The sequence below is a fragment of the Anser brachyrhynchus genome (assembly GCF_964034855.1).
Source record: "Anser brachyrhynchus genome assembly, chromosome: 2".
Classification (NCBI taxonomy): Eukaryota; Metazoa; Chordata; class Aves; order Anseriformes; family Anatidae; genus Anser; species Anser brachyrhynchus.
The window spans coordinates 86,543,139-86,557,717 of NC_137695.1; the positions used below are offsets into that span (position 1 = coordinate 86,543,139).

General features: G+C 38.0%; 1 protein-coding gene across 3 annotated transcripts in view; it reads right to left on the reverse strand.

Annotated features, from left to right (window-relative positions):
• ADCY2 (adenylate cyclase 2) overlaps positions 1-14,579 on the reverse strand; it is a 211,923-nt gene that overhangs the window by 102,509 nt on the left and 94,835 nt on the right. For 2 of the 3 annotated variants that reach the window (XM_080578375.1, XM_080578374.1), the window contains exon 4: positions 13,326-13,475. In XM_080578375.1, coding sequence (XP_080434501.1) covers positions 13,326-13,475 — 150 coding nt within the window. Of the gene's footprint in view, positions 1-13,325; positions 13,476-13,719; positions 13,964-14,579 lie in introns of those variants that run through there. The other variant, XM_080578376.1, reaches the window with a different exon arrangement.

Here is a 14,579-nt window from a genome sequence, read left to right on the forward strand (position 1 = left end):
AAGGCAATGATTAGTTCATTAAAATACACAGCAGCCACAAATACATGTTAGCTGGTAGTAGACATTTCCTATACACTCAAAAGAAAAAGACTACTGAAGAACATACAGAGACAGAAGCAGTTGCAAGTAAGGCCCGATCCAGAGTCAGAGGGAGGCAGGACAAGTTACAAAAGGGCCAAGACAACATACTTCCCAGCAACTCCAGGGTACAAGATTTCAGGGATCTTGCCAGCCTCCCAGTAATCAGCTAAGGGGTGTCAGCCTTGCAGCCATTTTTTTCTTGGACCCTACACAGACAGCTAGCTTGTACTAAAATCATTTAAAACAGGAAAGCATTTTAATTTGTAATACTCCGAAGTGCCACATGTGATTTTCTCACTTTTGGAGTAAGAAGAGTTACAATACTGCAGATTTCTACTAGATTTTGGTTGCAAGGAGTGAGTAGAAAGAACTTGTCTTTGAATGAAGATCTTCTGCATCTCAATTAAGTGTAAGCTGGTTTATGTAGCTACATTCAAGTATGAAAAATGGGGTGGTGACAGATCGATTAAACAGGGAAGTCTGCTCCAGTCTAGCACTGGCAGAGAACAGAACGGATTTAATCATTGATTCTATCTGACCTCCAGGAGTTTGATTTTTAAACAAACGTTCAGAATTGCAAAGGTTAAAGAGCAGTATCACACCGTATTTCAAGGTCCTCTGAAATGCCAACTTGAACTTAACAAGAAACAATGCTGCCAAAGTGTTTTAACATTACAGAAAACCATCTGAACCAACTGGTGAAAGCACAAAAACAAAATATCAGAGATCTAAAAAAGATGGCCTACAAGCCACAATGGAAGAAACTGTGCTTGTTTGCTCTATCAAAGAGGTACCTGAGGGGAGAGGGGGCGATAATCTTCAGGTGCACAGAAGGCTGTGAAGAGGAAGGGAGTGGACCTCATTCACATCCCCTGTCAGTTACGTTCAGTCCCAGGCTGCATTATGGGAAGATTAATTAAAGATATTATCAAAGATGAGAACTGACAGCAACACATCACCTAGGGAGGGTGCAGAATCTCCAGATTTTGAAGAACTGGTTAGGTAGGTATCTGTTGGGAATGATTTAAGTATGCTTGATCCTGCCACCTAGCAAGGAGAAGGATTAAACACCTCTTCACGTTTGAGATTTCTTTTTCTGCACTTTACAAAAACGTTCTGAAGTTGGAATGAAACCTTCAACTAAGTTATATTTTGAAAACAGACATAATAGGTTGTATTCCACTGTTCTGCTTCTGTTCATGGAAATCAAGCATTTCATTATAAGCAAATCCCTCTTTTTAAAGGGAACGAATTAAGTTCACAAATTGGTTTCAGTAAATATGTAAGAACTGAATGTAAAAGTGGTAAATCCTTAAAACTACGCATTCTAGTTTTCTCTCTCCTTTTTCCCCTCTTGCTTTATGTTTTTGAATTTCTATCATCAGAAAACACATTAGAACAGGAGGAGGCTGGAAAGAATTTATCAGTGGCTTTGGTACGACTTTAGAAGAAAAGTGTCAGATTTCAGTGAAATAAGGGAATACATGGAGTGGAAGTTCAGGGAGGGTGTTTACTTTCACCACTACAGCATTTTTAAAAAGTTAAGCCAATTTTTATCACAATGTAAAATTTTCTTTCAGCTATGATCATATACAAAGCTTCTTTTCAAACAGAGCTACATCAAGAGCTAAAGCAGCCGCAATTTTTGAGTTTGCTTCCTTTATTACTGCATCTGCTCCCAACCAGATTATTTTTTTCTAATAAAAGTACATTTGTTGATGATAAGGACAACTGTTCACATGATAATTTAGATTTATACAAACACACAATGTAGTGTTGCTACTCAACATTCTGGTTTAAAAAATAGTACAGTAGCACAGATTGAATGGGTTACAATCCAACAAACTGACAGATTTCAAAATACAGTTTACAGTGCATATTTACGTGAATATTTTGCGTAGCATGTCTGAAACGTAACTGGTTTCCATAAAGACATTTTATAGTCTGGAAGAATAAACAAACTTACTGTTACTAACAGGAAAGTACATGTCTCAGTGTCCTTACTCTTGGAGTGGTTTTTCAGGTATGTAGAGGCTCAAGCACCTGAGGTTGGACAGGCACCTTTTAGCCCTAGCAGTAACAATTTTGACCTGCCCGTATCACCTGTCCTTCCCTACCATATAAATTGATTTCTCTCAACCTGAAAGACTTAAAGGAACAAAATATGACAAAACATAAAATGTGGTTCTGAGAATCAGGAGGGCACACAGGCCATGAACATCCTTCAGGGAAACAATTCCTAGACAAACTACATACTCGTAGTCTCTCATTTGAGTAAGCATCCACGTGTACATCACATGCAGGATTCTATGCAACGCCTCAAATATCAAAGGGCTGCCAGAAGAGAAGTCTGGTGACTTAAGGGAAAAGACTGTCATAATCCTAACACTGTCTGAGTACAAACTGCTAAATCCAGTAACCTTTCTAATAGGATGGAAAGGGTTTTTCTCTGTAAAGGAAAACTCGACAAATCCTTCTGAGAAATTATGCTGCATATAAGAAAACAAAGACATTTCCATACCCACTATGCACCAAAGATGAATGCCATCTATGAAATAAAACACTAAAAGAATGGGACACTGGGAAAACCCTTGGTTGCATACAGTGTCTGACCCTGCCCTGTAAAACCTAGTATAAATGGTGCTGGTTATGCTGATTTCCACCTCTTCTACACTAGTAGTTCAATCATCATGAAAAGTACAGCTTGTTGCATGAGGAGGTTGAGGAAGAAACAAGAAGCTATTGCTGAAATGATTTCCTATTACACTAATCGAAATCACATTTAGATTCCACACAAATATCAGATTTCTATCCAGTGGAAAAACCCAAATGAATCTGCTAAGAAAACATCCTGCAGACAGATGAAAGAAATCTAAAATCCATCAGTTTGGCAAGTACAATCCCAAAATAGCAAGCAAAGTTTTCCTAAGTAGATAGAGAACTGATATTCTTAATTCTTGGATACTTTGGAATCAAATGCAGAGTGACTTCCTCAAGAACTACAGGAGAGCCAAAACAAATATGTTGTCACCCATAAAAACTTTATGGACTCTTGTTCTTCCAGCTGTGAGGATCATCTTCAATGATAGCATTTAAAACCCAAGGATCGTCAGGTTCCAGATGATGATATTCAGAGTTCCTGAGATGCAGAGTTCCCTCCAATTCCTTCATGTGGGGATGTGGCCCAAGAGCACGTTTCACAACAGTGTGCAGAAACAGACGAAGAAAGTCCTGAAATCATTTGCCTTATCTATACCAGGACAATTAAAGTTATCTTGACTTACCTTGTGTCTTGTCTTACCTTGGGATGAGGGAACGAGTGAAAGAGCAAACATCACATAGTAAATCAGGATTCAAAAGATTCATGAAAATGATCCTGAAAATCACCTTTGGAGTATGGGAGATGATACCTACTAGTGGTTAAACATGAGCCTGCTTCTCTTGCCCTTCATCTCCCAGCAGTAGCTGGAGGCAACGTCATTTTGGCATTCACACCAACTTTTCACAACGTGAATGTCAAATGAGACAACACAGGAGCAAAGTAAAGGCAGCTCCAAAAAATGTACCCAGATCTATATGAGAAGATTGCTTTGGAGCAAAACATAGTCAGGAGATCAACAATATTATCCTATGGACACATGGTGGCCACTGTTTGACAGGTATTAAGGTATTTTCAAGTCTCCGTATACGTCTTTGGCTTTCCTTGAATGACCTGTACCCTCACAAAGTTCAGGTAGAGGTGCCAAAGCTAGAAAAGAGACAGATTGACAGCTAGAAGTTGTCAATCAGGAGCGAACAGTCATGGAGAAACACCCTGCCAGTGACTTTCACAGGAAATAGAGCCCTTGCCTGAGATCCACAAAATATTTTTGAGAATGTTTGTTTCTTCTGTCTAGGAGAGGGGATTAGATAAAAGATCCAAGTCAAAGCACAATTCATTTGAAGATGAGCTGATGGAGCACCATACAAGAAACGTTAGTTTCCCTAATTGCAAGGGCAGGCTGTTTTGTAAGGGAATGGAAGATGGGGGGGCAAGAGCCAGAGCAAGGAAGGCAAGCCTCAAGACCTCACCAACAAAGAACTAGGAAGTCTTGTCAGTAAGTCAGGGTGAAGATCATCTCTGGAGATGGTAAGCAGGGTAAGCCACAGTCCGATGATCTCTAGCCAAGTACATTGTGGCATGCATGCCTGAACAGAAGCCCTAAAGTCAAGTCTGTGGGTCAGGGACCGAATCAACAAGGCAGGTGGCACAGGTGTGACTGCACTGCAGCTGCAGTGTAGGTCAGGTCCCCACCTGGCTGAGGCTCCACCAAGGGTGAGCATCAGCAGAAAAGCAAGAAAGGAGGGAGACCCTGCTACAGCTTCTTACATCTTTCTTCCTAAGCATTATTAGCAATCTTGCCTTGCAAGCGACCAGCTCAACTCCTAGAGCATTGTGGAACGGGCTTCTAAAGTTGACATCTGCTTCTCGGAATGGGCCTTTTGTTTCACGTACTTGGAAATAATGTATTTTCAAAGGGGTGTTTCCTACAGTCTGAAGCCCTCTGCATTCAGGGAGAAGATTAAAAAAGGGTCGGGAGAGAAGAGGAAGAGAATACCATAGGATGGGAAAGTTGATTGACTGACAATGTGGAAATGGTAAGAAGTAACATCTAACTAGGCCGCTGACAAGGAAATGAATTTCTGAAAAATATTCCAACTTAGCCAGACTGGGGAGAAGACCTTAGGACAGTTAACACTCCTTACCTTGTATGATGTGTTCACAAAACAGCAGGGAGGAGGAGTACAGTGGTACATGGCTCTAAAATGTTCCCAGCTTAACTTGTTTAGCACATGTCCACTGCCAATATGAGCATTTGTATGGACAGTCAAATGAAAAATAAAAATTATTTAGAAGTGACCTAAAGAATAACCTGATTATTAACAATGCTAGAAAAAATACATAAGTATCTGTGAGCAGCAATACACGGAGTATTTAAAATACCTAAAGGATACTAATTCAGAATCAAAGCACCTATTTACTATATGGAGGCCACTGGAAGCAATAATTCTGGGAAGAATATTGGGTTCATGATATTTAACCCAATAAACAGAATCTGCCAGCATGCTGCTGCTGCTAACAAGGCCAATGTGACCCACAGACTTGTAAAAAGACTTATTTCTTGGATCTTTACCTCTTCATCGGATATTCACTGAGAACATTATTGGTAACAGTGTGTTCAGATATGCTTGCTATAAAAATGATATAAGGAAACATGAATGAGTTCAATAAAAAGGCAAAAGAATAATCAGATGCCTGGAACTTCCTATTAGAGCTTAGTGTTCTCTATTTGTAATTTTATGAGAACGTCTGTGACACAACTGAGATGTTCAGTAGGTGAAAAAAAGATTGGAAGGGGCCTCTTGGTTAACAGAATCTGTGTATGGTTACTAAAGGTACAATATCCTGTAATCCCTATTTGTAGGGCAGATTTTATTTAATGTAGAGAGCTGAAGAATGACATAACAAGGAAGGCAAGGACAAAGGGATCCAGCTGAAGTTAAACAACTTGTAGCTGGAAATGAAATGTCAATTTAAAAAATGAGGCAATTAATTATGGGGATAATTAACAATTGAAAACTTTGGACTCACTGTCAAAAGATATTCTGTTTTTCAAAAAGAACTACATTTTAGCTATTAATTTTAGTTTTCATGATGTGGCTGACAAAATTGCAGGTGGCATGACAAAAATTAACATTTGCCTGCCAGCTGTATATTTCATCAGGATTATCGGAATATCTATGAAAATGTGGCAATTAGTATCTGCTTAAACTACAGATTTTCCTTTAAAACAAAACAAAGCAGCATGACTCATTGGTTTATCTGAGGATGTTAGATGTTATAAATTACTGCAGATCTACCCACTGAGAGAAGCTGCTGAAATCTCATCTGCTTCACTGCAAAATAGTAAGGGACCTTTTCTCTCTATGAAGTCCCGAGGTAGGAAAAAAAAGCATTACATGCAGGAACTGCAGTGTCTCTGTTGAGCTGTGCAATAGATACTTGTCCAAGATGTTTTCTAAGCCCTTCATTTCAAAATGGTGGACATTATGAGGGTCTTCTTATGGATAACTAGGCTTCCAGGATTCTCTCTCGACAGGGCAGAAGCCCTTAAGCAATTTTTGAAACACTGAAGATTATGAAAGAATAACTCCAGGTCTTAAAACGAGATGCAGGTTGCTAATGTAGTACATCAATTTGCAGGCAAAAAAAAAACAAGTATCTTTTCTGCCTCAAAAAAGCCCTGGTCAGCAAGGCATATATATGAAGCCTGCGTACTTTCTATCACTACCTTTGCTACTCTCTTTTGATCTACAAGTCATGGTCATGACACAAAAGTAAAGCACCGTAACTGACTTGGATAATAAAAGCCTGTAGTGCCTTATTTGTCAGCCTGTGCTGTACAAAAGATGTTCCACAGTCACTTTTTAAGACTCACAAGTCATAAGGAGCAGGAAATCTTTTTTCCAGTAACTGTTATATTTATTGACTAGCCTACTGTCTGAGACCCTTTTTTCAAAAATCATAGCAGTCTGTTTAGCACTAAGAAAGCATGAATTTAACCAACAAGTAGCATGAGCTGCAATGAAATAAGAGGGAAAAAAAAAGGCAATTCATGCCCCACAAACTGAAAGCTTACTAATAAATGTATTGAAATGTTTGCAGCAGTAAAGAAGAGGGAGCAAAAATTGTAATCCAGTGGATGGAGGGGGATGGGAAGCACATCTGGGAAATATTATAATTCTGTGCTATATGCAAAGCTATGCAAAATAAATGCATTAACTTTAATGCCTTCTAGGTGCCTCTCATAGCACTACCATCTTCTTTGCCATAAATGACAGATACTTGTTTGGTAATGCTTGTTATTACCAGATACAGAACATACTAAACTTAAGCACCTCACCCTAGAAGAAAATATAAAATTGTGTTCTTATTTCCATTTTCCTTGTTGAATGACAAAAGGCAGAATGAACCAGGCTATACTGAGATGTCTCCAACTATAATTGAAGTGAATGAACAGTATAGTCACTATTAAAGCAGAGTAAATGTCAGGGATACATTTACAATGCACGTAATGATGCTGTTAACAGAATTAGGCTATTTAAAGAAGTGGAAAAATCTTTGGGGTAATCCAGCAGCTACTGCACAGTCACTACGAATGATGGTTAAAGTTTCACTTGTTCTACTACCACTACCAGGAGAACCCTAATTATTCTCTATCCATTCCATGCACTTAAATACACTTTTTTTCCCCAGAAATATTCAAAAATTAAATGTATGTTCCAGAGATTGGAAAGAACATTGTTCCACTGTAGTCACCAATATCCTGACAAAGCAATCCCTAACAATATTTAGAAAACACAAGACTTTCCTGTAAAGAGCTGAAAAACAGGTTGTCTAGCTCTGATGAACTGGGCTTTGTAAATAAATCTCTAGTAAGAAAATGGTGGTCAATAGGGACAAGCCCAAAATATCATTCTGGATACACCTCATTATCAGAATTTGTCCAGCTCGGACCAGTAACAACTCCTTAGAAAAACCAAACACCCTATTTCAAAGACCTTTGTTAATGTCTAAAGCCAAAAATAATCTTGAACCACTGACACTGATAAAACAGAATTAAAAGAATAATTGTCTTTCCAAAATGATTAAACTGTGAGGCTGTTATATATGCGTCCATTTCTCTGACAGACCTAATAAAGCAAAGATGCATGTGACAGTGATTTTTGAATGAAATAATTTAAAAATGATCTTCCACATCAAATTACAGTTACAGAATATAGAAGCATACAATAGAAAGTATTAATACTTACAATAACTTAAGTTATTGTCCCTATTACCACTTCTACTAAATCAAGCTTCCTGCTTTGTTGTACATTGTTGTACAATGCTAATGTTGACTTTCATGTGATATTTTACCTCTTTCACACGTTACACTAAACCATAATCACCATTATAATGTCCATGAAACACATTATAGGGGTCATAAACAGAAATAACGGTACTAAACAGCTACTGTAGGATGAGAAGGATAACTGCGATGGAAAAGGCAGAAAGGTATCACAAATATTATATAGTCATTTTATTTAGTCATTGTATAGTCATTATTTTCAACCATAGGCAACTGATATACCCTATAAAAGTATGTTATTAGCCATATGAAATTTATCAGTGAAATGTGCTTTCTAAAACATAACATAGCTCAAAACAAACTAAGACAGATGGACCCATCAAAACTCAGTGCCCAAAGCAGGCTCATAAATTCATATTTTGGACCTTGAACAAGTGACCCACTTTTTGCCCATCTGCATTGAACATATCTGTATCTAAAGATTTTATGCACAACACCATTAAGTTTATACCAACCAATGCATATATTAATTTAAATTTACCAATGTGTACTGATTTACTATTTAAAAATACTGATCATGTGAAATGACTTAGCATGAAAACAGTAAAGAAACATTTCTGAAATGCAGAATCAAAAGAAGTACTTTCAAGTCTCCAGTTGAAAACCAGGAACCTATTCAAATATTTTTTTTTAAATGAAGTTTTGGATTTTCTGTTGAAATATTGAACCTCTGAGGAAAATTAATTGCAGACTCAAAAATAATTAGAAAACATTCTTCTAATCATAATACCATCATGCTTATTTAATCCATTTCAATTCTCAATAATACTTCTTCAGAGACTGGGAAATAAAAACTTAATGAAGTAGTAATGGGTACGGATATGCCCTATGTAATTTTCAAATCACTTCACTTTTGACAACAAACATACACTTCTTGCAAAATCACTACTATTCTCATCAACAAGTTGGAATAAAAATGGCTACATATTTCTTGTGTTACTCTTCAGTAAGCAAGAGTCAGAAACCTGGAAGAATTTTGTTAATACCCAATAGGATTTCTTATACAGACACCATTCATTTGCCTTTATAGGATTTGATGCAAGAAGACACCTATCTTTTCATTTGTCTCCATTTGAAATCACAGCATTCATGCGTTTTTCAGCATTCAGAAAGACATTAAAGAAAACTACAGGCTCACAGAAGGAGCAGGTTGGAAGGGACCTCAGGACCATTGTCCAATACCTTGACCCAAACAGATCTAAGTTCAATAATAGATGAAGTGCTCAAGGCCTCTGTAGCCCAGAAAATACACTTTTTACCACAACATTAGAAGCTCTTTCTTTACACACCATATTTAGACTTCTCTGAGCTTTCCTTGGTCTGATTTTAGTGGAAGGAGCCATGGCCTGGTGGGCAGAGGCCTGCTGCCTGTCCGGTGCCAGCTTTGCTCCAGGAGGGCACGAGGCAGGGTCTGGCACCCCCGCACAGCTTTATGCTCAAGTAACACCGGTATCATTCACCTCAGGACCCCGAGGGGCACGCAAAGTGTCACACTCAAAATCTTGTTTATGGGCAACTGGGAAACGGTTTGTGTGTGTAACTATCTATCAATCCATCCTGAGGCCTTGCAAGCGCAGTACAAATCACATGGCCTGACACTAGCAGTGGCAATCCCCCATTGCTGGGCAGCATGTCTACACAAGGCTGAGGACAACAGCAGAGAAAAAGGGAAGATATTAGAAGGTTTTCTTCATAACAGTTTTAATTGTTTACACTTTTCCGAGTTAATTAGATAATTTGGACTGTGACTGTTACTATTATTGTAACTGAAATACTGCTAATAATTGTATTTTCACTAGATTGTTAAGACTTTAATTAGACTCAGAATATATTCTGAGCTCTGTATTCGCAGTGCGCTCCCTTTTGCCCACAGTAGTTGAGGCCTAAAAATTGGTGCAGATGAGTTTTGAAGTTTCTCCTAGCATGCCCAGAGAAGCTGTGAATGCTCCACCCCTGGAGGTGTTCAAGGCCAGGCTGGATGGGGCTTTGGGCAACCTGGTCTGGTGGGAAGTGTCCCTGCCCATGGCAGGGGGTTGGAACTGGGTGATCTTTAAGGCCCCTTCCAACCAAACCATTCTCTAAAAGAAAGAAAGCCAGGAAGCCCTCAGAAAAACTGTGCTATGTTCCTGAAAATATTAATAGGCTACATTTTAAAAATACATTAATTGAACATACAAGAATCCACATTTTATAATATTCACTCCAAATAAAATATTTCAAATGTTTCTGTTCTTCACTAATGGCCTCAAGTATCAGAAATGCATGAGGTCTTTCTGTTTTGGACTCATTTTAAAGCAATTTTGAAGTATTGCAGTGCTTGTAATGAATGGTTCACCATGTTTCAGTGAAAAAATTAAAATACCATTCAATGATTTAAAATCTCATTCATTTTCATCTGCTACCTGAGTGTTGTTTCCAAAACCATCATTATACTGCCTCCTTTTTAAAGATAACATTTTAGAGAACCCACTGAACACCAACACCTTACAAAGATCTCTCCGCTCTGTTGTAAGAACTTCTTAGACTATTCCTATGCCTTATAATACAAAGCACCAGAAGATAGAGAGAAGAGCAATTATGTTAACTACTTGTCAGCATCAAGATCCTGTACTCAGTGTTAGTGAGTCATTACCCCTACAAACTGTCAGCCAGGCTGTATCAGTGAGACAAATAATGTAATGAGAGGCTATTTTAAATATGTATCTTGAAATAAGTTTGCAAATCTACAGAGGTCAGAATAGTTTCACAATTCGTTTTATGTACACTGAAAAGTTAGAAAAGCTGCGTGAGAAACACCAAAGCAGGCATCCAAAATAACGCCTTTTGCCACAGGAGTTTGAAACTGATTTTCACAACACTAATGGGATTAAAAAAAAAAGAACACAGACAAAAAAGAAATAAATACAGTTCATAAAAGTCATGGCTCATAATACACAAACATCTAAACATATACACTTGTAGGCAAGCACATATTATAAAGGGCAAACCCAAACCAAGCCTAAGTATTACATCTATGCAATAAATCATATGAAATTGTGAAGGCCTTGAGCACATTCATAGGCCTGAACAGCCTCACCTGGGCCTCCAGCCACCACCTCTGCCCATGGGCCTAGAAGCCCCATTTCAGCTCAGCCCTGGGTCTTCAGCCCTGCCTGAGTTATGCTGTAGGACCTGGCTGTGGACCCGTCATATCTTGGTCCTTGGTTGACGTCCCAGCTTCACCTCAGACCTGCCTAGCAATTGCTGGATCTGACCCTGACCTTCCTTCTTGGCCTCAGATCTCATCACCACAAACTTTCTTGATGTTCTGGACTCTCACTTGACCCTTGCAGCCAGTACTGGTTTTGGCCAGCCCACCTTGTACTGTGGGACAGGGCTCGTGAGACCCCAACCCTTCTCGGAGATGTCATCACCTTTGGGAGTAGCCAGGCTTTGCTCTGCCTTCACAGAAACACACAGCAGTGTAGATACAATACTTCTAACTTGTATCTGGGTATATATACACACACCTCTGTTTCACCAGATATTAACATGTGTTAGTCTCCCTTGAAAACACTGAATTCAGTGTTTCTCTTGAGTTCTTTAGAATAATTGTTGAGTGGTAATTCAATATAAATATCTACTAATATAAAATTGGTGTTCACAGAAAGGTTATTCAAAGACAAAGAAAACAATTGAAAAGTAACAGCCAACTACATCTGGATGGCTCTATTCTAAAACAAATTAGGAGGAAATTAATGGAGTAATTTGGAATATGAATTGTACCTCTTACATAAACAATCACAAAAGACATGATGTCCATGAGTGCAAATTTGATCTAGAGCCCTAAGCATTTAGAAGCACATCCTACGCCCTGCACTTGTGTAAAAGTAGCTTGTGATGCTTCTCACTGAATTATTATTTTGTGTGTGTGAAAAAGATATCGTTTCAAGGGTAAGACTCCAACCTTTCACAGGCTAATAAAGGTTTTGATCAAACCCAGTGTTTTTTAATATGCACCTGCTCCTTGTGTTTCAATGTATCTCTCTCCTCTATAAATAGTCATCAATATTATTGACTTGCTACCTGAATACTAACAATGGGGATGATCATCTTAGCAAACAAACAGTATTAAAAGACAGACTGAAGCACATCCACTTCTGGACTAAAGCTTGCAGACACAGAAGTACATCACTCTGGAGAAGAGTTCTTCTCAAATTAATCCTCATTTACCTTTTCACATTTAAATATCTGGCATTTGTAAGTGTTATGACAAGATATGCATCCTCTTGTCTTTTTAGCTGCAAAAACTGTGACATGGGTTAAGATGCATGTTATAGGGTTGAGAGGATAAAGGCTGAAGAAATCTACGTAAGAAGATCAGATGATCCAGTTATCAGAGGTCAGAAAAATCATTAATATTCATTGCATACTTTGCTTACTTCAGTTTAATGACTCATTGATCCATCTGTTATTAACAACAAAAATGTCCAAATGCAGACCTGCAATGCACTGAAGTGTGTACATGCCTTAATTAATTTGATATATTTATCAGCGGGCTCTATTCTCTGACCCTTAACAGTTCATAGAAGTTTCAGTCTGGTGACCTTGAGAGCAAAATATACCTATCTTCTTTACTACTTGATGAACTAATTTGTATTTCAAATTCTCTTAAATGAAACACCTATCTGTCAGGATGATAGGCACAGTAAAGAAGTTGCAAAGAGACAAAGAACTATATAAAGCAATCAGAGAAACCTTTTATTCAGCTGCTACAATAAATGACAGATAGTCTCATTATGCAATTCCCCTAGCTCTTCTTAACATACCTGACCCCTAGAACTATATCACATGATTCATCAGTATTGTAGTTTCAAACACTTTTCAAGAACAGTGCAGTAATATCTTCTGGCAATGATTTTACAGTACCAGTCTGGGGCATGAAGAACTGATGATTCCCAAAGCATACAAGTACATCACACAGCTCATCCAATGAGGACAACAACAAGAAACAAAAACTATCTATATAGCATTTCCACTTCCCTTATAAAAAAATATTTTCATAAAACAAATAGAAGAAGAAAGAAGAATAGAAGAAGATATGCACATGATGACACAAATAATCATAATGTCATCTTATATTCAGATGGAAATTGTGCAAAACCCCATACAAAAGATTTTGTGTGTTTCATCAAATCACTTTCAGTAATTCAATAAGTGTTCCTGCACTGACAAACATGATCATACAGTGACAAATAGGGAAGTGATAGCGTGAAAACATCAAAACAGACCCAAACATGAGTGTGACTTTACCTGTTGCCGCTTCTCAAATTCCAGCTTGATACGGGATTTGATGCAGTTGCATGTGTCCTGATATGTCTGCTGCAGTGCCAGTTCCATGAGGTGTTTGTGGTATGCTCCTGCCAAGTTTCCACAGATGAAAATGATTACATTTGCCAATATCTAGGGGGTTAAAAAAAATGTGTCAAGAAACTTATTTAAATTAGCAGATTACAGTCCTAACCTGCAATGAAAGATTGCTACAGCAATTACATATTTTGCTTTCGTTTGACCCCTAGCCAAGGTTCACCTTTCAAAAAGCCTTCACAATCAGTGGAAAAGCCCCCACAACTATTCTGTTTTCATTTAGGATGAAATAAGAACAATCATGAACAAAATTTGTCTATTCTATGAGGTATACACTTACCAAAAAATAAATTCAGCTCATGTTCTACATCCACCGTTGAGTATTATTTAGGTGGGAGCATGATCTACTGCTGTAAAATGATAGCTACAGCTCCTAGAAACAACACCAGAAGTCACATGATTGCCAACTTCTTCTGGAAAGATATTTTCTTTTACAGTGACATACGATTAAAGGGTAAAAAGACACTAATGTCAACATCCAGACTTGCATTTTATCTCACCCTGACCCACAACCACCTGTCAGTCAGCTATAAACATCAGCATTGCTGAGGCTGAGCAACATTTACATTGCAAGAGGTAACATCTCTCCTCTAGAATACGCTTTTAGCTACTGTCAAAACACCGCATTTGCCTAAAACACAAAGCTAAACCTATAAAATTTACTTTCAGGCTTACAGCATCAGATGCTCGATGTGTACAACAGCACATGAACGCGAGAAATAAGTTTGCTTAAAATCAGGATAAAAATAGTTTAAATGTAACATTTCTTCTGAATTGGGTGCAAAAGAGATGACTACAGAAAAGCTTTTGAACTCAAAACAGTTTTATATTTCATTTTAAATCATCACTGCTTGATTCTGCTTTGATGTCAGTAACGTCATGGTGCTCTCAGCAGACATGGATTAGTGAACAAAGAACTTGTGAGAGATTACAGCAGAAGGGTAGTGTGTACAAACTGACAGTCACAGCTGGTTTTTGAAATGAAATTGTTAAACGAGAACAAATGCCTGAAAATAAAGATCACTGGGCACAGAAAATTCTCAGATATGCAGTGGAAAGTTTTTTGCCACAAAGTGTAAACTGATGTTAATCAAAATCAACAATCAATGCTGCCATGAATTGTCACAGAACCAGAGAATG